The sequence below is a fragment of the Canis lupus genome, chromosome X, assembly GCF_011100685.1.
Source record: "Canis lupus familiaris isolate Mischka breed German Shepherd chromosome X, alternate assembly UU_Cfam_GSD_1.0, whole genome shotgun sequence".
Lineage (NCBI taxonomy): Eukaryota > Metazoa > Chordata > Mammalia > Carnivora > Canidae > Canis > Canis lupus.
The window spans coordinates 13,915,272-13,938,204 of NC_049260.1; the positions used below are offsets into that span (position 1 = coordinate 13,915,272).

Consider the following 22,933-nt stretch of genomic DNA (forward strand, 5'->3'; position numbering starts at 1 on the left):
TATATACCTTAGCAGGCACACCTTACCACTCGGAAAGTAAAGAATCATTAGTCTATTTTTTCTTTGCTCCATGTGTAGTCTAAGATCTGATTATATTTCCCTTACCCCACTTTATCTTACAACAAGTCACTAAAATGCTATATATGTTAAAAAGCCAACTTCTTACCCCAAAGGACCAAATGTTAGTATCTGGAATAGTGAACAGAACATAAGTAGTGGAGTCAGAAACATCTGGAATTGAATCTCAGTGCTGCCACTTCTTATCCAGTCTTGTCAGTTAAAACTTCTCCACCTATTCCCTGACTGTTAGTGAAGATACCTATAGCTCACATATTCAATTTTGATGCAAAAATAACATTTTAGTGTCTAGAATATGATAGATGCTAAAAGCAAATGTTAGTTTGAAATTCTTACCGTATTGGAGTGCCAGACACTGGCATATGCAAGATAACAACCACAAAGGTTTCAGTGAATCAAAATGAGGCTGCTCTCCAACTGCAAAGCTGACATTTTCTCTACCCTATGGATTTTTAGGTTGGTAAAAGAGCACATTGCCAATATTTATCAATGTACTGAATCATGCTAAAGATTCATTACATTCACACCTATTTACTTATCAAAAGAAATAATATGATGACGGATGCCTATGTTTGGTAGATTTACCTAACTTGGTAATCTTAGATTTGCATTTGTGTAGGATTTATTTATGTGCTACACAGTGACAAGAATGACCTTGTTTTCTTTCTTTTTTTGTGGATGACACCTGATTTTATTTTTTTTTAACCTTGTTTTCTTGAGTTTGCAGTGCATAGAGCTTTAAGAGCTCCAGAGGTAGCCTAGGTTTTTAGCTTCTCACAGAAAGTTGGCTTACTTATACACTGCTGACGTTACTAAGCAGCTACGGAAAATTGTCTTTACAGCCAAAAATGGACTGATGTATTTAAAAAGTCATGTAAGAAATTTTTTATATGGAGAAATTTAAAAAGTAGACAGAAAAGCAATAATGTACCTTCCCCTGACACACACACATATCCATCACTTGAGCCTGTCCACCAGCAACCTATGGCTAATCCTGTCCCATCCACACTTCTATCATCTTTGCTCTTCTGGTACTCACTGGAAGTCAACCTCAGACATCAGAGCATTTTATCTGTAATGCAGGGACAGATTTAATAAGAGAAAGCCACACTCCATCACTGCCTATACTCTAACTGGAAATCAGACAGCAATATTTTCTTATACTCTTGTAAAACATCCCAATAAGTCTTCTTCTAGAACCTCTAGCCTTCACATTAGTCACTATGTGAAATGGTCATTTATAGAACCTAATTTATATCCACTGGTTATTGGAGAATTTTCCTCAGGCTATGAGTGCTATAAGGGATAGGAAAGTATCTCACTCCTCATCGTGTGCATGTGCATGAATGTGACTTAATACTTTTAGTTTCGTAAAAATGTATGTGGACCGAGATTTTTCCTTTTCTTTAAAGGTCGAAGAGGAAAGTACTTGGAAGAAAAGATTCTGGGGATATGTCTGCTCGAAGCAAATCAAGAGCTTCTCTTGGCAGCAGTAGCAGCAGCAACGCTGGCTCTGTCACTTTGCCCAACAGCAGCGTGACCAGCCCAAACAGCCAGAGGTCTCCTGGCCTCATCTACCGAAATGCCAAAAAGTCCAACACATCGAATGAAGAGTTTAAGCTGTTACTCCTCAAGAAAGGAAGTCGCTCAGATTCTAGTTACCGCATGTCTGCTACTGAGATCCTGAAAAGTCCCATCCTGCCCAAACCTCCTGGAGAGCTCACAGCTGAATCCCCACAAAGCACCCAGGAGGCCCATCAGGGGGCACCTGGGGCCGAGGCTTTGTCCCCACTCTCTCCATGCTCCCCAAGAGTTAATGCAGAAGGGTTTTCCTCAAAGAACTTTGCCACCTCAGCAGCAGCAAGGGTGGGACGCTCCCGAGCTCCCCCTGCGGCCAGCAGCAGCCGCTACAGCGTCCGCTGCAGGCTGTACAATGCACCCATGCAGGCCATCTCTGAGGGTGAGACAGAAAATTCTGATGGAAGCCCACATGATGACCGATCCTCCCAGAGCTCAACATAGGTGGTCCAGGGCCAAGCTGGCTGTCAGAGGCCAGAACCCTTAGTCATATGAGGATGTAGGAACAGAACAGAGGACTGGGGAGAAGTCAGCACACCATGGGGTACCATCACTGCTTACCAACAAATTCCTAAATATTTGCTGGGGAAATGGAAGATGGTATTTCTTGATTGTTTTCCATGTTTTTAAGTAGCTGCACTGTCTTTCATATTTTTCTTTAGCTTAGTTTGATTTACACAATCTCATTCCTTTTGATAATATAGAATTTGAAAATGTCTGCTTTTCATGAAACCTAGAAAAAGTTTTCCCAGAGCTGCCTATTCAGAAAACAAAGCCCTCACTGTCATAATTCTTAAGAAGATGAAATTACTCTGGAGGTTTGGTATTTTTTTACATTAAAACGAACTAAAACAAAATTCAGAAGAAAGAACTACACACATGTAAATACCATATTTTTGATAAAAATGTGTAAATAGATTTATCAATGACGAGTGGACATGTGGCCAATTATCTACCACACACCAACTGTTTATAGAACACAACAAATAAAGTGTAATAATTGTATTCTGTGAATACCATTTTCATATAAAATACCATATTTAAATGTCCACCAATATGATTTTCTGAGTGATAAACCTCAATTATGAATTTTAAACCGGTGAAATAAAGAAAATCTCGAGGTCATATACTGAAATGTGATTAATTTAAAATAACGAATTCAGACCTAACCATTTTTGTGACAATTTGCAGTACCAAACAAGTGAATAGTAACACATGGCTATGATTTGCCATGTGGTAATTTGGACAGAATGAAAAGCATGCTTTTGATTTTTTTAATCAGAAAAATCATCATTCTCAACACAAAGCCCTGGAGAACAGATTTGACAGTGTCATTTAGACTTAATTTTTCAATGGATTGCTTTAAAGAGAATGAATAGGGAAAACAATAGTTAATTTTAGGTTATGTTTTATATTAGGCTACTGGGGACATAAATAGTCATAATCTAATGACTATCCACTCCTTAAACAGTTTAGCAATTAGCTCCAGGTTCTTTAACTAACAAAAATAAAATATAAGCATGCCACAGAGCTATTGATTTATCAGTAAGTACCTGCAATGAGTTTTCAGTGAAGCTTTCTCTCTGTGCTGATGAGATTCATGCTACCTAAAAAGTAACAGAAATGACACTGTGAACAATATAGTTGGGAAATAGGTATGTGTATATGCATTATTTATATTCACTGTTAAACTGGGAATGGGGAACAGCTCTGGTTCACAATGCTACATACAAATGAGTTTTTGTCTGATTTTACTATATCTGCTTGATGGCAAAAGGGGAGGGTGGTGGGTGGGAAAGGAAATGTCAGGGCAAGTGCTCTGATAAAATGAAGGCAGGGAAACAAGCTGAATTACTTGAAATTACTTGAATTTTCTTGTCTTAAAACTGAAAAAAAAAGTAGTTACAAGTTGAAATCTGCAAATGGTTCTTACACCTCTGATTTTAACATGAACTGATACTAATGTTTGAAATGATATGTCAGAAATATAAGCAGCTATGTACTTAGAATATGTTTTGAATGGAACAAGGTAGAAAGTAGAGAGAACTAAGAAGGGATATGGCCTATAAAAGAATAGAATGTGATTAGAATGATAGAACAGACCAGAGTTACCAAGAAATTGATAAGCAGCTGGCTTTAAGTTTATGCAAGTGGTATTTGGGAAAGTAGGATGTGTGAAAGGGGGTTTGTGGCTTTGGTTTCAATCATACAACATGAAGGAGAAAGCCTGGTCTAAGAGGATGCTGTCTTTCAATAGAAACACTTTCTAAGATGTTATAGATTGAGAATTAGAGAATCTGATTGCTGTTGGTTTTTTGTTTGTAAAGAAAAAAAAAGTCTGGCTTCTTCTATTTGTTTTCACTATCGAATTGTATTTCTTAATTTCTTGTCATCCTTGTATGTAAAATGGGTGCTGGGGGTGGCGGGGTAGAGGAGGGAGAACGTGTGCGTGTGTGGATGTGGGTGTGTGGGTGCTTGTGCTGGGATAGATAAGCTACCGGGTAAAGGGTACATTTGAACATTTACAAAGTGTTATACTTTTTATTAAAAGAAAAATGTTTGGGGGTTTGAAAAAAATGGATCATCATTTCTCATTGGAACCCATTAGTCAAAAAAACCAGCATGGTTTGACACCACATGGGAACATGAATAACTTTTTCTCATGCTTTGGAAAGTACACTTGGCAAAATTTTAAAAATAAAGTTTTTAGACAAATGTGATAAGAAACCGTCATTTCCAGTCACAATAGGTGATCTTTTGTAATTTTCATAAAAGCAGTTCGTTTGCAGTATGGCTTTTGTGTAGTTAGGGGTTTTTTAAGCGTAAAGAAAGGTATGTGGGCTTTAAAAGTGATTCTAAATCTTGACTAGGAAACACATGAATTGGCTTTAATAAATATGTCACCTTTTTATTATTGACATCAATTTAAGTAACGGTACCATATATTTTTTAAAATACATACTGACTTGAATTGTGAGGCAATAAAATTCCTTCTATATGTAATGATCACAGAACTAACCCTTATAATATAGTTTTACTTATTTTGTTTACTCTAAAAATCTATAGCAGAGTTTCTCTATTTTATACTTCATAGATTTAAAAAAAATAACCCAAATAATGATGGATTTTAAATTCACTGTGGAAAGAGTATTGAGTAACAAACTGAGTAAAAAAAAAAAGTAAGGAATTCCTTAGTAATTTGGAATATTCTACATGGCTTTATTACATAGCATATAAAACCAAGAATTAGAGGGCTGTCTTCAACATCACTGCCGTTTTGAAGCAGGGTACACACATTAGGTATTGTGAAAAACATCAATCCAAACTTTTCTTCTGTTGTTTGCACTGATGCTAATTTTTTGTTCTTTTATGTTTATATAACATATCTATGTTTTGTGGGGGAAATTTTTTTCCTTATTTTTTGGTGGGTTTTGTTTTGTTTTGTTTTTGGCTAAGTAGAGGACATGGACTAGTTGTAGCAAACAAAACACAGTTTGCTCTTGCCAAAGGTCAGTGAGTGAGTACATTTGCTGCAGTGATGGCAGATTTAGAGAACTAGATCAGGACAAAGATTTAAAACTATAAAGAAGGTTACAGTGTAACTATTTTGGTACTAGAACCAGTTCATGCTGGCCAAAAAGACAATGGTTTATGGACTTGCATCCATTTTGTATTTTTGTAATATTTGTAAATATGGACTTTTTAAATTGTTGCAGAAATGGTTTCTTTTGTAAGATGTTTTCAACGTTTACATTCAATTCAAGCCTTTGTATATTTTAGAGCTGTGCAACACTTTAAGTCTTGTATTTATTTTTAGTAAAAATGGTGACAGTTTCATTGTGAACCCCTCTCAAAAAATGTACCAGAAAAGTTTGATTACCTAGAAAGTGTGTATAGAAACTGCAAATAAACGTGACTGCAATTAAACAACTGGTTTTTCTTGAATTATGTAATTGCGTTCTTGGGGTTTCACAAACAGCACGTGTTTTATAGTGACCTAGACATAAAGGAAGGGGACTACTATAACAAAAGTATAAGCAAAAATAATAATAGTGTATAATGGGCTTTAATCTCATTTTGGGTTTTGTGGGAGTTTTTTTTTTTTTTTTCATTTTTAAAAAAGTAATGTCTACACCCATCGTGGGGCTCGAGCTCACAACCGGGAGATCACACATGCTCTACTGACTGAGCCAGCCGGGTGCCTCTCTAATCTCGTTTTGTATTTGAGAGGAGAAAGAATAAATTTCCAGTTTCTACTATACTTTCCTCTTAGCTCCTCTGTGAGCCAAGAAAAGATTTATTGCTTTATTTTAAAATATTCACCTGCTTTGCTTCTGATACTCAGACTGTGCCTCCTTCTGAAGATGGGCAGCCTCGCACTGAAAAATGTCAGGTACCCTTTTTTACATAGTAAATTTATGTGCCAGATCGTGTTCTAAGTGCTTTGCTTACTCAAACTCGTGGACTCCTCACATTGTGCCCATTTTACAGATGGGGAAAGGTAAGCACAGAGCCATTACCTGACTTGTCCAAAGCCAAGGAGCGGCTAACTGTTGGGGCTGGGGTTAAGAACAGTAAATCTGGCTCTCGGGTCTGTGTTACCTCTCCATGAGGTAACAACTTTTTAAAATAACTTTCCCCGGGGCAGCCCCGGTGGCCCAGCGGTTTAGCACCTGCCTTCAGCCGAGGGCGTGATCCTGGAGACCCGAGATCGAGTCCCATGTCCGGCTCCCTGCATGGAGCCTGCTTCTACCTCTGCCTGTGTGTGTGTGTCTCTTATGAATAGGTCAATAAAATCTTTAAAAAAATAAAATAACTTTTCCCGCTTGTACCAAACCTCCACAACTAAGGCCCCGTCCCCTTTGCTCCTTCAAATTCCAGCAATGACGTGAACACCTAGGATAGAGCCAAGAGTTGACATCTGTGGCGGGAAGGGTAGGGACAAAATTACATTTAAAAATTTTTTTTTCAAATAAACCAACCAATGACAGTAGCGAGGCCACGTGCCCGCCAGCCTCACTCGGCTTTCTCCACAAAGCGTCTTCAGTGCCGGAAGAATCACGCGCGCGCATGCGCTGGCGTCCCCGCGCAGCCGCAGAAGCGCCTCTCAGCATTGGAAGCTCGCGCACATGGTCTAGTGCCGGGTCTCAATCCCACCGGCTTTTGCGAACGGAAGTCAGAACTCGAACGCCCAGCTACCGACGCTCGGAGGTGGGCACTGCCGGTCGCGGGGTAGGAAGCAAAGCCCCTCCCCTCGGCTATCTCCCTAGCAACGTCCCCCTCCCCAACCATTGCGCAGGCGCCCGCGGGATTGGTTAAGAGCCGCACGTATTGGAACCCGAGTGCCGCGTGCTCCCTGGTGCGCGCGATAGTTCCGGAACTTCCGGTGTCTTCGAGGTGGAGGCATCGCGTGACAGAACCCGACTTCCGGTAGGAGGATAGCTTTTGAATCTGTGGTAGAGGTAACGGTTTTTGGCCGTTGTCGCTCCAGAAGGCTGGATTCGTCTACTGGTGTTGCGTCCTCTCCGGAGGCCGGTGTGTCAGGCCATGATGCAGGAACAGGTCTGTTAGCGGCACTGCCCCTGCCCTTGAACTTTCTTGTCTCGGTGTGCGCGAAAATCCGTTGAAATACGATTTGGCTTAACGGTTGGGGAGCTCCGGGGCGGAGTGGGGGGCGGGGCGGAGTGGGGAGCGGGCCGGGTGGGGGCGGGGCGGCGGGGGAGCGGGGCGGGGCGGGACCGGACTTGCCTCAAGCGAAGTGAAAGGACTCGCTCTTCGGAAAGCGTGAGTCTACGCTTTAATTTCGGTAGCGCTCTGAGGGGTGGTTCAGGGTGGTTTCCGCCGCCTGTCCCGGGAAGCCGGCGCCTAGGAGCTTTGGAGATTTGGCCATTTTTTGAGTATTGTGCTGACTTTCTGAGACAAGTAGATCCTCTCTCGTCCCTTCTTTTCCTCAGCGGAGGCGGGGGGTGGGGTGGGGCGAGAAACTACCCAGACAAACTTTATATAGAATTTTGAGTTGAAAGAATTTAACGAACTGGAACGCCTCGGTGGCTCGGTGGCTCGGGGGTTCGGCTCAGGGCGTGATCCCGGGGTTCCGGGATGGAGTCCCGCGTCGGGCTCCCTGCAGCGAGCCCGCTTCTCCCGCTGCCTGGGTCTCGGCCCGTCACGAATAAATAAATCTTAAAAAAAAAGAATTGGTGAACTAGAGAGCTGATTCGGTGAAACATGTTTTTGAGATTGAAACGTTGATTTTTGAGGCTTTGTTGGTAACCTCGTTTGATCAGTGACTGTTCATTCTTACTGGTTTATTGTAAATACGTAAACGAGGCGAAAGAAAATAAAGATGTGCGTTGAGCACGATCGTTTGGTAACTTGGTTAAAGATCGCTTCCTTCCTCTACCTGGCCCTCCCCAAATTCGGACTGTTTTAGGGTTTTAAACTACTTAATGTCAACAAATCGTGATATTATAAGCAGCTTTTTGCACGGTGTTTTATAAAAACAGGGCATGGGTTCAATTCAGTGCCGGGCGTTGGGATACAGTCTGTGCAGCTTTATCTTACGTCTGGCAACTTTGGGGTCGCTTAAGTTTGATATGGACACAGGAAAGGCTCGTTTTGAGAGTTTGGACAGGATTTTTAGAAAATGATTGTTCCAGTGTATTGACACAGGATTTATTTTTTTAATTGGGTGTTGTAGTTTGCCCTGTTTTTGCTGTGTATATTTTGCAGTGGTTTTCTGGTGAAAAACGCTGTTTTCATCCTTCATATTTTCGATCAATTGATGGCAAGTGAATTCTTCGCAACTTTGGAAGCAGAATATTCAAATGACTTTTGAAAAATGCCTTTGAAATGCCTTTAATGTCTAAAAAACGTCTTTTTAAAAACTAGATGGTTTCTTGTTCTTACGTTCGTTATCGAGAGTTTAGGTTTTCTATCATAAAATATAAATGAGCTTCATTTTAAGTAAACTCGTTTTGCAAGATTTTGAGTTTAATGAATTATATTAATTAGTTTTGCATAATCCAGGCATGATTGGGATCTAAGAAAGCTTTGCAGAAACTATCTTATGTAAAGAATGGAAAGGAACTAAAATTGATGCTGTGCCTGCTGTGAACCAGACATGATACTCTGTGCTTAACTGTGTCATTCAGTTTTACATATTCCTGTGAAGTAGATATTATTCTAACTTAATGAGTTAAGAAATTGAGGCACAGAAAGGTTTGCTTGGAGCAAAATAGCAAATTTTGCAGTTTGAATTTGGATCCAAGTATTTTTTAAAGCCCAGTTCTTTGCATTATGTCCTGGTATTTAAAATTTGTTTACAGGGGGCACCTGGGTGGTTGAGTGCCTTTGGCTCAGGTTGTGATCCTGGGGTCCTGGGATTGAGTCCCACATATGGCTCCCTGCGAGGAGCCTGGTTCTCCCTCTATATATCTGCCGCTCTCTGTGTGTCTCATGAATAAATAAAATCTTTAAAAAGTAATAATAAAATAAAATTTGTTTACAAAAAAAATGGTTGAGGGGCATCTGCCTTAGGCTTGCTCAGGTCCTGGGATCAAGCCCCAGGTCTGGCTCCCTGCTCAGAGGGGAATCTGCTTCTCCCTCTCTTTCTCAAATGAATAAATAAAATCTTGGAAAAAAAATAGTTGTTATAGCTACAGCGTACAGGGGCAGTGTGAATGAAAATTACATTATGACCCTGAATATTTATTGTCCATGTGCTCCATGACAAATAGTTCTATTGGGAGGATGTTATGAATACCCAAATGATAAAATAATGGTAGTGAACAGTGGGTGCCTTTGCTATTCCAGCCATGCTTTTAAGCACTTGACACTGTATTAATTAATGTAATCCTCATAACTTCATGTGAGGTCTGTACTATTATCCCCGTATTACAGATTAAAAAAAAAAAAAAAGCACAGAGCAGTCAAACAGCCAGTAAGTGGAGGAGCTAGGACCTAAAACCCAGGTATTCTGACCCAAGCCTGAGGTCTTTATGCTATTTGGTGTTTCCCTTTGTGTAACAGTTACCTCAAAAGCATTATTGTGTGAGCTTTCTGGTACTTTGAGGAAAGCAGTGTCCACTTCCAGATGGGATGACTTAGCACCTTTCCTTTGTGGAGATAGAACTTGAGTTGAGCTTTGAAGTTGAATAGGTTCTTCTAGATGAGAACCAGCAGGGTATTGTGGGTAGAGGTCATGAGAGTGAGAGGTTCAAAGAGTGCAAGATTGGTGATTTGTAAATGTGCCACAGAGGTAGAAATGTCTGGATTCTAGTGGTGGACTCAATGAATGTTGCATCTATGTCTAACTACAGCCAAGTTTTAGTTGCAGTGTCATTAATCCAGTAGGGAATTGTCTGATTTTAAGAGTCTAAAACGGTGGTGGTGTAAGTTGTCTATAAAAGGCCGATAGTAAATATTTTAGGTTTAGAGCAAGGGGACAAGTGGTAAGAGGTGATCTCACTTGAGGGATGTGGAGGCTCCTGACTGTGTGAGGACCTTGTAAGCCATAGTAGGAGTTTGGGTTTTATTTTGTTGTCAGAGAAGGGATTCCAGGTGATTTTAATAATGAATAAGTCAAGCCCATAGACTCTGGAGCCAGACTGCACCACTTACTAGCTATGAGTCCCGCATAAATTATTTAAACTCACTTAGCCTCAACTTTCTCTTAAGAAAAATGGGGGTAACAATAGAGCATGCCACATAGGGTTATTATCAGGAATATTTAATGAGGTAACACACATCAAGTGCTTAGATCATTGCCCGGCACAGAGTCGGCTGTAAAATCTGTATTTTACAGGTATTAATATATCTGTACCCTGTGGTATATTCTAAATTTTCTATAGTGAAACATATTTGATGAAAAATTACATATATAAAACTTAAAAATTGTTGGAAGTACGATGAGATTATAGGAAATACTATTAGAGTTGGGAAATTTGAGTTCAGTATTCTCATTCCTGAAGAGTTCAAGTAGAGGTACAAGACTACTCTGCAGTGTTCTTTGTCAGATCTGTAAATTGGGGACTGCTTACATAAATGATGGCCTATCAGCAAGATAGGAAATGAGGACATTGTTAAAGTGACTATAGTATTTCTAAAGGTATTGGTTTGGAAAGACTTCTCCCATCATTGATTACTTTAGCCTGTTTTGAGCTTTGGATCAACTGACTTGCACACTGTGTTCTCTCTTTTGTGTCTTTTACTCACTTCTTTATGGTTGTGAGATTCATCCTCGTGTGTAGCAATAGTTGGTTCATTCTCATTGCTGTGTAGGCTTCCTTTGTATAAAACACAACAGTTTAATTATTATTAGTCTTATAACCAGAATAAAACAACCAGTTTAAAGCTACACCTCAAAGTGGAAGGGTTTTTTTGGGGGGGGGTGTTCTTTGTTTTTGTTTTTGTTTGGAAGTAGAGAGAGCATGTAATTGGGAAGAGGCAGAAGGAGAGGGAGAAAGAATCTTTTTTAAAAAATATTTATCTGAAAGAGAGAGAGAGACAAATAGCATGAGCAGGGGAGGGGCAGAGGGAGATAAACCCAAGAAGACATAGGGCTTGATCCCATGACCCTGAGATGGTGACCTGAGCTGAAACCAAGTCAGATGCTCAACTGACTGAACCACCGAGGCATCCCTGAATAAAGGTTTATTCTAAATCACTAATGGAAGTATTATTGTTTTGTCATTCTCTAAAATTCAGCCAGTACTCCAATTCACTTTGAGTTGGCATTTGGAGAACATATTCCTATTAAGTTTATTATGGTAATATGTGAAGTAACTTTTTTATGTGTTGCTTTTCAGGAGTAGGTGGTTTACCTGCCCTGGGTGACCAGGCAGTTTCACAAATAAGTCCTCCAGCAAGCTTAAATATAAATAGGCCCAACTCAGAGGAAGTGGAGTGCTGCTGTTGCACAAAAAAGATGTCTAGCGGCTCCAGTGAAGCTGATGTGGTTTGTATTTCAGATTGAAAAATCTGTCTTTGTTCTTTTCATTGTGCTGTGTTTCTTTTCTAAATTTAATTCAATGAAATGCAGAAATAACAAGTTCATAAGTTTTGACAGTGATCTATAAAGCTTCAACAAACATTCATATATAGGTTTTTTTGTGAACAGATACTAGCATTTCTCTCAGGAGTTGAATTGCTAGTTCATAGAGTTAATGTAAATTTATGAAAATCTGCCAGTCTTTCAAAATGGTTGTGCTATTGTACAATTCTGTCACATCCTAGTATTTTTTTTGATTCCTGAAGGTGAGTGAAAATATAGATTACTAAACTGTATATAATTCGGCTTAACAGAAAAAGCATTTCTTTACTTAAATAAGGATGTGGGTATTAATGCTACCTAAACACTATTGGCAATTCTCATAACTTCTATCAGCCCCAGTATCTTTTCATCTTTGGAGTTAATGTTACTGAGAATTTCTTTCTGACATAAATATGTGGGAGCAGTTTGAAAAGCATGAGGTTATATACAGTATATTTTTATAAGAACTAATCTATAGCCCATTCCATATTATTTGGTTATGTTTTTTGAAACAAAGACTATATAGCTTCTATCTGTCTTTATTTTAACATTATTCATATAGTTTATAATTCATTCTTAGAATGCTATTATTAAATGAAATGTAATATTTCAGGTTATTTATTGTGTATTTATTTATACCCTATCCTATTCCAAAAAAAAATGTTTTAAGGTGATAGAGATTAATTTATCAGGAAAAATAGGTGCTTAAATGTTTCCTATTTTGTCCACAGAGTGGCACTGTTGGATTATTTAAAAATCAAAAGCTTTGTAACACACACACACACACACACACACACCCTGTTCTCTGTTCATGGTTAGAAATAACTTGCTTTTCTCTCTTTCTCTCTCTCTCTGCTTTTCTCTCTCTCTCTCTCTCTCTCACACACACACACACACACACACAGTTCTTTGTTCATGGTTAGAAATAACTTGCTTTTATAGCAGTTCTGGTGTCAGGTTACTAGATTAGTCTTTCTACCCTGAGGTACTCAAGAGGTTAATAAGCTCAATGGAAGATTTTATCTTAAGTGTAGTTAAGGTAATGAGAAGACAATTTTTCAAGTACACCTTCTCATGTAGTAGTATTTACAATGGACGAAGGTCCTTTAATATCCCCAATAGGCTTTTGAAGCTTCTTAAAAGTGAAATTGAAGTCCTCAGTTTCTCTTTCAGTTCTGTCTTTCATCTTTCCTTTTGTTAATACATCTTCCTTAGATAAGAACACGAATACCTGCTTATGATGATGATAATACTGTTCTTTATGCATATGAACCAAACACTGCATATATCAATAATGTAAGTAATGTTAATTGCCATTTGCCAAATATATTAACACTTAACCATTTTAAAGAAAAAAGTTTAAATTCTTCATATACTATAGAGTTCCTCTAAATTCACACAAAAAATATTGGCCTCTACTGAATTTATTTGCTTCTTTTCATTAGACAGTGACCACTTATCCATTTTACCTCCCTTTTCTTTATGTTGTAGGAAGTTCAGGGCAATTTATACTCCTTTTCAGTACAAAACTCAAAACCTAGGTCCTTCTGATATAATAAATTCCTATTTCCTCTCTAAATCAGCAGTTATCATTTTCATTCTCATATTAATGTGCGGTTTTATTTTATTTTGTCGCTACTTTTTTTTTAAGATTTTATTTATTTATTCCTAAGAGACACAGAGAGAGGCAGTGACACAGGCAGAGGGAGAAGCAGGCTCCCCATGGGAAGCCCGATGTGGGACTTGATCCCAGAACTCCGGGATCATGCCCTGAGCCGAAGGCAGCCGTTCAACCACTGAGCCACCCAGGGATCCCTTGTCTCTGCTTTAGGTTAAGACTTCTGAACCCCTTTGAAAAGTTGGTGAAAAATAAAAATTTAAATAAATAAAGTGTTTTTTCCTCCTAGGATTCAATTTAGCTCTTACAAAAGTAAAGCATTAACTATTTAACTTTTAAAATATTAGCAGGAAAACGCTATGTCTGAGACCTCCTACAACGAAGAGCAGCAAAAAACAGTGCTGGACGTCCTTACTCACTGTCAGGTACAGAAGTTCTGTCTCTCAAATGTAGATTTCTGAAATACTATGTTAAAATCCCGGTTATCTCATATAAAGTATACAATGAATTGAAATTTTGCTGTATCAAATTCATTATGATTATCCCTTCATTGTGATGATTTTTAACAATTTCTGGTTAGAATAGCATCTCCAGGTGAAAATCTTGAAATACCAGTATGTACATCTGGTAGCTTTGTTTTAAAAGCCTTTAACTGAAAAAATGTATGTCATGTTGTGCAATATTGAATTAATTTCCCCTACAAAATCTTTAAAGGAAATTGCCTGATATGGATAAAACTTAGTATGTGCTGCCTAAATGCATTGCTGAGATATCTCAGTCAAAAAAAAATGGCAGCTCATCATTCTTTTTTTTTAAAGTATACCTTATATCATTATGAGGAGATTTTGTACAAGTTAGCGTGTCAGTAGAGATTGATAAGTATAATTATCAAGGATTTGGTAGCTGCATCCTCTAGAAGTAGTGAAAGTTTATTTTTTTAAAAATGGATGTTAAGATCCAAAGTTTGTTAGTTAAAATGAGCTACCGTGCCTAAGTCCAGAATCTTTATCAATAAGAGTGATAAAGAGTGAGTCTTTATCATTCTTATTGAGAACAGAAGTGGATGGCTTCTAGGGAACACGTCAAGTCTTTGGGGAAGGATGTCCAGATTGGGGGGGACGGTTCTGATTTCAGGCAGGGCCCTCTCTGGCCTGCCTCCTGTGAGCATCCACAACACCCCTGGCTAGGACGGCTCTGCCAGGGCCTTCTCTTTGAGCGACTGTATGAGATGTGGTGGGCCAGAGCGTGGGGGAGGAGAGATGCTGGGGGCCCTAAGTCAGAGCCCTGAAACGGACCAGCAGGGAGCCTCCCCGTTTCTTCCAGTGTGTGAGCTCTCTCCTTTCTTCAGCCCCTGTCCTCAGAGGGCTAGACCTGTTGCACACTTCCAGCTTTTCTTTTTCTGTCCTTGCCCAGAGTTCTCTTTAGGGAGACCCCAGCCCTACACAGGCTGGGAAACAGAGGGGGCCCTGTGGCCTGTCCACTGGCCTGGGATCGGGCCTCTCCCTCTCTAAGGCTAAGTTAGCTGGCACTGCTCTGCCTCTGAGCCTCTTCCATGGGCTGGGACACCTCCGTTCGTGAGTGGCCCGCTCCTGCACCTTGCGCCTCTGGCTCCATTGCTCTGCCTACCCTCCACAGCTTAAGGCCGCCTCCTCTTTGGGCCTCCCATCTCTCTTCCTGTCATGCATTCTCTCTCCTTCCCTTAAAAATCCAGCTCTTTGAACATCATTTATGTTCACCGGCTAAACATCTGACTTCCGATGTTCTCTCTGTTTGGGTAATTTTGAATCTACTGTCCTTCTGCCTTCTCTGCCCTTCCCTGCGTCTTTACCTAGTGAACACCATCTTGTCTTTTAATCCTCAGTGTAGACGTCTCCATTGAAAAGCCTGCCACCACTGCCAGCCTGGCTTAGGTCTTGCTCTTCTACGCACACTTAGCCTCCCATTCCTACCTGTGTCAGAGCCATCAGAGGCATAAGGATAGTAGGAATATTACTGGATGATTGAGCATTACTGGACCAGGGGTTGTGTAGTACTCTTGTCATGACGTTAATATTAATAACCATACCACTGCGCCTCACGTTGTCCTCAAGGGAACTGGGGGAGAGATTTCTCATCTCGATTCTCTACATGAGGAAATTGAAGCACAGAGAAGTTAAGGAACGCGCCCAAGGTCACACAGCTGAGAAGCAGAACTCTGGTCTTTGCACCCGTGTGTTCCCCGAGAGCCTGCACTGTTCACCTCAGTGCTGTCGGCTGGAGGGTCTCGCTTATCATGCATCAGAACCACCTGGAGGGCAGACAGCTGCCCCCACTCAGAGTTCCCCAATTCAGTAAGTGGAGGGCAGGAGCTCATGTGTTTCCGACAAGCCAGTGGGTGACTCGTGCTACTGGTCTGAGACCACACTCTGAAAACCATGGCTCCGGGCTGCCCATCACTTTATTGAAATCTCTCCCCAGCTAACACGGGGAGCTCCTTAGGGCAGGATCTGTTGGTTGTCTTGTTTCCTTTTTTTCCTTTTCTGTCCATAGTCCTGGCACCTAGCAAAGCCATTCTGATAGGAAGTAGGCCCTCGGTACGTGTTTATTTATTTGAATGAATGAATGAGGAAATGGTTCTGGCCTCCTGTGTAAGTGTATTTTTTTCTGAGCATTTTGAAATTTCTGAGTATTTGAAGAATTCTCGGGTTTTATTAGTCACATACCTGGTTGGCTGCGAGGGGACATGTCCTGGAAGGTTTTGTAAGGTTGTTGATTGCCTGATTTCAAAATACTTTGAAGTCACAAGTCACATCTGTTATATTTGGCTCACTGTTCTTTGCAGAGTGGAATGCTCATTGCCTGTGAATTCACACCATGATTAGATGGAAAGAGGTTCTTTGGCTTTTTAGCAGATTTGAAGATTTCTTTCCTAAAATAGCTCTTTCGTTGATCTAAAAGGACTCCATCATAAATGTGGTGGCTTTAAGAATGATGGGACGTTTACTTTCTGGTTTAGAGCTTCATTAAATGCCTGTATGGCATGGAGTAGTTGAGTAGGAGGCTGGGGCTCCTATCTCAGCTGGCTCGGCTCGGCATCACCAAAACCAGAGATCTGGTTCTGACAGCTTGAGAACTTTTCTTTGTTTCTGGCAGTCAAAATTGGGCTGCTTTGTTGTGTTACTTTTGAAATAGAAACTATTAATAGCTTGTGTTATAATAGGTCATCTATGATGCTATTCAAAACCTGGATAAGAAATTTGATGTCATTCATGGAAAAGTTTCAAAAATCCACCGTTTTCGTGCAAAAGCATTGTGGCAAAATCGCGTGAGTGTTATAAAAATATTTTCACAACTGTAGTAGACCCCTCATTTCTAAAGATGCCAATGAGTTAGAAATGAGAAGGAACTATTAACTAAGTGATTAGCAACGCCAGTTGATTCTTGCTGTAGCAGGCAGAAGATGGGAGACTAAAACTTGTTGGGAAAATGCTTAAGTTTAAGTTTGAGAAATGTATGACAATATTTTTATGTTTAAAACCACAATATATAAAATTCAGTTAAAGTGTATGGTTGAGGAAGAACAAAAAATCATATAATCAAAGTAGAGCATTAATCTTTAGTAATATAAAACAGTGTTACATGAAAAATAAATTTACATTTACTACTTCCTTTTTTACTCACTGACAGTTGGTTTATGCTGGGTTTGTGTCATTTCAGAAGCCACTTGGATATGCCTACAAAAATTATAGTTACCTGCTTTCCAGAAAGATCAAATTCCAGAAAATGAGAAAAAAGGAGCCTCCTTCTTCATTCTCTTACCCTGAAAGTTATAGCCCAACTATGCCAGTAGAAAGGCCCACAAGTGGTTCCCCACCCAATATTATAGGATCACCTTACCGTTCAGAGGTGGGGTCCCCAGAACAGGATCGAGAGTCATTCCTCCAGGAGCAGGAGCCAAACCTGAGCCAGAGTCCGCCACCTACCACCATCTATTCTTCACATTCATTTCAGCCATATTTCTCATCTAAAAAGCCAGTGCAGGGCTCCTCTTCCATGCCCTGCTATCATAGCCCTGGGGCCCATAGCAGCAGCATGTTCTCACCTACTCGTGCTTCCACAGCAACACCTGGTGCCATGATGGCACAAGGTGAACCCAGTCTGATACATAACCCTGAGATGATGGCTTATCCAACTTTAATGGAAAACCAGAGCCTCAACCATGCTGCCTCATCTCATTGTATCCCACCCAACTTTGGTGAGTGTGAAATGACAGATATTACAGGTAGCACTATTTAACCTATAATCTTCAACATCCTTGATGCAAGGTCATTTCTCCCTACATAACATCTCTTCTTTCAGGATAATGGTCAGGTCAAGTTTGATTTGTCTTTTTCTCCCCATTGAAGCTACAAGTTCACCAATTCGAGCTAACCCAGGTTTCCTGAAACGAGGCTTCCCAGATGACCCTTCAACCTGGTCCGTAGATGAAGTGATCGAGTTTCTGAAACATAGAGATCCTCAGACACTCAACCCCATTGCTGATCTTTTCAGGCAACATGTAATGTATATTTTGATCTGGTTTTCCTGCCATAATGCGTTTTTCTTTTTTTTTTTTTAAAGTAATCTCTATACCCAAAGTAGGCCTTGAACTCAACCACCCCAGATTAAGAGTCGCATGGTGTAGGACTGAGCCAGCCAAGTGCCCCTGCCATAATGCTTTTGAATGACCTCTATGCAGGCCCTTCAGTTGGGTACTGGTTAGTTGTACACATGGTGTGGGGGGAGCCCTATCAACTGATTTTCCATATGTGAGAAAGGTCACTTTGCCCAAAGTTAGATCCTTAGCCAATAGAGGCTGGATTTAAATAGGAACAACCTGACAAGGTGTCTTCCTTGATATGATGCCCAATGAATCCAGCAACTGATTATTTGGCTCGGTTCTGTCAACCTTATATGGTTATTGACTATTTAGGATGCTGATCCCCTCATGCCATTTGCAAAGTAACATCATGGGCTAATTTTTTTTTTAAGTTCTAATTTTCATTGTACTTTGTCGAAAAAGTGCAGAAGGTACCTGACAAAGGCAGTACTATAAGGGGTTTTTCAGGTCTTTTCAGACAGTACAGTTTTATTGTTAAACCAGAACTTGTGAAAACCAAGTAATATGTTTCAACATCAGTCAGTTAGTAAAGAATTTGAGGGAGGGTGCCTTTTGACTATCAAGTCATAGTTTTATAGTGTTTTCTAATAAAATTAGTGGCCATATATTTGATATACCCTTTTCAATATGGCAAGAAAATAATTAGGTTTTAGCATCTAACTGGCTTCAGGCAACTAATTTATTAGCTTTTAACATCAAGGCAACATATAGCACATGTACAGTTTGTATGGATGCTGAAATCCTCAGATTCCAAACTGTTCTAAGAAAGTTAATAGGCATCTGAAATTCATTTCTATCATTCATAGTTTTTAGTCTGTCATAGATATGCAGTATTTTATTCCACACAGTATTTAAAGATTGGCAGTTTGATGCCTAGGACATTTTTAAGATTTTAGGTTAGGAGCACCTGGGTGGCTCAGTTGGTAAAGCGTCCGCCTTTGTTTCAGGTCATGATCCCAGGGTCCTGGGAACAAGTCCCAAGTCAGGCCCCCCTTCTCACTCTCCGTGTCCTTCTGCCCCCTCCCACTTCGTGCATGCATGCATGTGCACGCTGTCTCTCTGTTTCTCTCTCTCTCAGATATTTTTTTAAAAAAAGATAGGTTAAGTTTTCTTAAAATTCGAAGTATATTTATAAATGGTCGAACCATGCTTCACTGTACAAACTATATTTTTTAATTTTCAACAAGCAGGTGTATACTCAGAATGTTCTTGTATATGAAGAAATGACCATTCTGATAAAATGTGAGCACATTAACTAATTAATTGTCATTTCCTTCTGTCTATAGGACATTGATGGGAAGGCTCTGCTATTGCTCAAGAGTGACATGATGATAAAGTACATGGGGCTGAAGCTAGGGACAGCCGTGAAGTTGTGCCACTACATTGATAAGCTTAAAGAAGAAAAATTCTTTAACAATTAAATACATGTTTGTGTAAGTTTAGCTTGGATTTCATTCAGGGAGACAAGTGCCATCTTGGTGTAAAATCATTTTTTTGCCCTTAGAAGTTTTTGCTGTGTAGAAGGTTCCTCTAAAAATATGTTCTATCCAGAATTGCAGATCTATGTTACAGTCTGGTCTACTATTATAGAAGCCATTTAACATGTTACTATTGGCATATTCAGACTGGGAGTTTGTTCTTCATATCAGTTTATTATTTTCATTTTATAGTTTACGAATGTACTTCATACAGGAAAGAGAAACACCTCTAATTTTTGTTCATCTTTATCTATAGAACCAAAATAGCTGAATCCCAAAGAGAAAATACTAGAGATTGACAAGTTCTCTAATAAAATCCATGGGTTTTTCTTACAAGAAAACTTAAAGATGCAACTATAGATAGATAGCATCTTTCTAAATGTTTGTTACTGTAAGGTTCCGTTCATGTGCTACCAGTTTCCCAAAAGGGAAAGCCATATTATTTCTATATATGTTATATTCCTACTTAAGATTAAAAGCAACCTTACAAACCTTTCATGAAGTATTCTTACCAGTTTTTAGATAAACTGTCAGATAGAACGGTTATTTTATGCAAGTGGTACTTATTTTAAAACTTAGATATTTTGCCTAAGCTTGGACATTTCACTAGGCATTCATTGCTCACATCTCTCTGTAAAGATGCCTGTGTCCAAATACTTAAAAGATATATATTTTATTGTGTTCAAAAGGATACTGTTCCATATTTATATTTTGTTCTATAGATGAAGTATACACATAAGTAAATCTTTTCTTTTAGAATTTAAAAATAGCACTTTGTACTTCCACAGAGGTAAAGATAATCTATTTTTAGTGAGATGTTTTTATTCTGTTTACAATACTCACATCATTTGCCATCACTAGTACCTCTTAACTGACTCTTCAGGGTTTCCATACATGGAAGTTCTCTGTTTTGTGCAATGTTCCTAATTCATTTGCTTTCTGAGCCATTTGTCCTACTAAACTTTAGAAGATACATTAGTTCTGATATGTCATTTTAGACTTTATTTTAAAAACTAGAACTTTTAAGAGAAACATGTTCATTGTTACTGTTTTATTATTTATTATCTTATATAACATTTGATGTAGTATTTATAAGCTATAAGAATCGGTGCTAAGTGTATTAGCCATTTGTTACAAATGCCAATAAAATGTTCACCAGGGGCAAAAATGTACATTTTCCTTTTTGAAAACCAAATGTACTTTATAAACAAAACCAATTATTTACTGGGCACATGATTTAAAAGGTGCTTTTTAATGTTCATTTATGTTATTTCTTTTTAAGACAAGATTCTATCTTAAACTTGATCTTCTCTCAAATTGTTTGTGTGAAGATGCTGTGCCCAGTTGAACAGTCCTCAGGTGTTTGTATGAATACTGTGTTTTACAATTTTCAGATTTTAAAATATAATAAAGTTTTAAAACCACAATAATGAATGTCACAGTCTCCACTTTGACTTTTTTTGCTTTCACTGCATGACATTAATGTACGAATTTATTAGAGTTGATAAAGAAACGCTTTACTAAGTGTGTGGTTTTGTGTCCAAATACTTGCCCTCATTCTACAGTTAGGCTGATCCCTAGCAGCAAGGGCTGATCTCTTGTAGGGCCTTAAACTAGACCCCAGGGGAGCAGTACAGGGTTCCATCAGTGAGCTTTGTGCTCAAAACTTGTGGCTCACAATGGTACTGATGATGCAAGTGTGCTAGAAAATGACAATGGCCCCCACAGATCCCATCACCACCCCTGCCCCGGGGTGGGGGGGAGGAGGGGGTGTCTACATCTGGCTGGCAGGACCTGGCTGCCCTTTTACTCCTGGGGGCCAGGAGCCATACTGCCTTTCTGCTTTCAGCTCTCCCAGCTTACAGGGTGGAAAAGCCTTAGAGGCTCAGGCTTTTGAGGTTGAATCGCCTTCAGTGTGACCCCTTGCCCCCTCCCCTACGCCGTGTCTCTGAAGCCGGAGATGCCTCCCGCTGCTGTAGCATGGCTGCTGGTTCACTGGAGACGACAGGGCCCTCGCTGAGGCTCCAGGGCTGATGCTCTAGTGGCTGGGACGGGGATGTCACTTTGCCGTCTGGGGCCCGGGTGATTGAGAACCCCTCGAGCTTTACTGTCTGCTTTGTAAAATTTTAGTCCAGAGATACCGTTGCCACGTTAGGCTCTTGGGAACTCTCCAGGCTTTAAAAGTGATCTTTCCTCTGGTTTTGCCTCAGTCCATCCTTCCAGCCCCAGCTGGCGGCATTCTGCAAGCTGACCTGTGCAGCCCGCTGGGCGCGCGCGGCGCTCGCTCTCGTCTCTGCGTGGTTTCTAATCGTCCGGGAGTCTGCGGTCCAGAGTAGGACTTCCCGGACTTTTAAACGCGGGCCCCTCGGGAAGCATGAAAAAGCCAAGGCCTTCTGTAATCTGATTAGAAATTAAGAACTAAACGTCAGGAGTAGGAGCAACGTCGTGGGGAGGCAGAGCCCTGGTTTTCGAAGCTACCTGAGGGAGCGCGCACACCTGGCTGAGTCAGCGCAGCACGGTTGAAATCCTGGGGCTGCCTGTACAGGGAGGTGCCGGGACTTGCTGGTGTTTGGAAGGCCCCTGAGGCTGATCCGGGGGACGAGGGCGGGCTCCAGGCACGGAGGATGTGCGGCCCGCGCCGCGCGGGCGAGCAGACGCAGAGGGCGCTCCTTCCTCCACCTCGCCACGCGCCCTCCTTTGTCCTCCCCGCGGCGAGCACGTGCTCAGCTCGAGCTGCCCTGCCTTCTCCCGGCGACGCTGGAGGTAAGTGGGCGTTCGGGACCCGCTCTGGCGCCCGGGGCACTCGCTGCCCGGGGGGGGGGGGTCCCTAAGGCATACGCCACTATCTGCTCCCCTCGAGCTGCCTGGAACGGAGCGGAGACGCCCCAGGGTTCCTGGAGAGGAGAGCCGCGGGGGGCGCACGGTAGAGCAGAGGAGCAGTTCCCGGCGACGCGAGAGGGTCCTGGCCCCTCAGGACTCGGGGCCGCGGCACCAGGCCGAGCAGGAGCGCTCTCCTCGGACCTGCCCCACGCCCTCGGCTACCAGCGCTCGGAGGCCGAAAGGGCGGCCACGCCGAGCAGCAGGTCTTGCCGTGAGCGTGCATCCTAGCTCGGGCGCGGCCGGCGCTGCGCAGGGGCCAGCACGGTTCGGCTCAGCGAACGTTTCCCTGCATCCGCCGAAGAAAACAAGGAGGAAGCTGCAAGGATCGTAGAGTAACGCAGTCTGTTGTTGTTGTTGTTTTAAGATTTATTTGTTCATGAGACACAGAGAGAGGCAGAGACACAGGCAGAGGGAGAAGCAGGCTCCCCGCGGGGAGCCCGATCCCAGGATCACACCCTGAAGGCAGCCGCCCAACCGCTGAGCCACCCAGGTGCCCCCAGCAATGGTATTTTTGAAGTGTAATTTAGAAAGTGGAGGTGGGAGAAAGCAGCCCCAGAAGGTGCTAACCGGTTTACAGGCTCCCGGGGTGGAGAGTGAAGGAGGGCGGCACCCTCCTGTCTGTGTGGGCCCAC

General features: G+C 41.1%; 2 protein-coding genes across 16 annotated transcripts in view; both read left to right on the top strand.

Moving 5' to 3' along the window:
- The window catches only part of NHS (NHS actin remodeling regulator), a 347,302-nt gene extending 341,719 nt beyond the window's left edge, over positions 1-5,583 (top strand). For all 3 annotated transcript variants that reach the window (XM_038586921.1, XM_038586920.1, XM_038586922.1), the window contains one exon: positions 1,491-5,583. In XM_038586921.1, the coding sequence (XP_038442849.1) occupies positions 1,491-2,100 (610 nt within the window). In that variant the 3' untranslated portion in view covers positions 2,101-5,583. The remainder of the gene's footprint in view (positions 1-1,490) is intronic.
- A 1,497-nt stretch (positions 5,584-7,080) lies between these two features.
- SCML1 (Scm polycomb group protein like 1) lies at positions 7,081-20,855 on the top strand. 13 transcript variants are annotated; one of them, XM_038586924.1, is made up of 8 exons: positions 7,087-7,218; positions 11,463-11,611; positions 12,902-12,982; positions 13,652-13,729; positions 16,504-16,608; positions 17,001-17,538; positions 17,690-17,841; positions 19,230-20,855. In XM_038586924.1, exons 2-8 carry the CDS (start codon positions 11,582-11,584, stop codon positions 19,362-19,364), a joined length of 1,119 nt encoding a protein of 372 aa, XP_038442852.1. In that variant the 5' UTR covers positions 7,087-7,218; positions 11,463-11,581; the 3' UTR covers positions 19,365-20,855. The 13 variants fall into 13 exon arrangements, with proteins under 13 accessions (XP_038442857.1, XP_038442863.1, XP_038442852.1 ...); XM_038586926.1 differs by having other exon boundaries at positions 13,655-13,729; XM_038586925.1 differs by lacking the exon at positions 7,087-7,218 and adding an exon at positions 7,380-7,440.
- Positions 20,856-22,933: the final 2,078 nt, after the last annotated feature.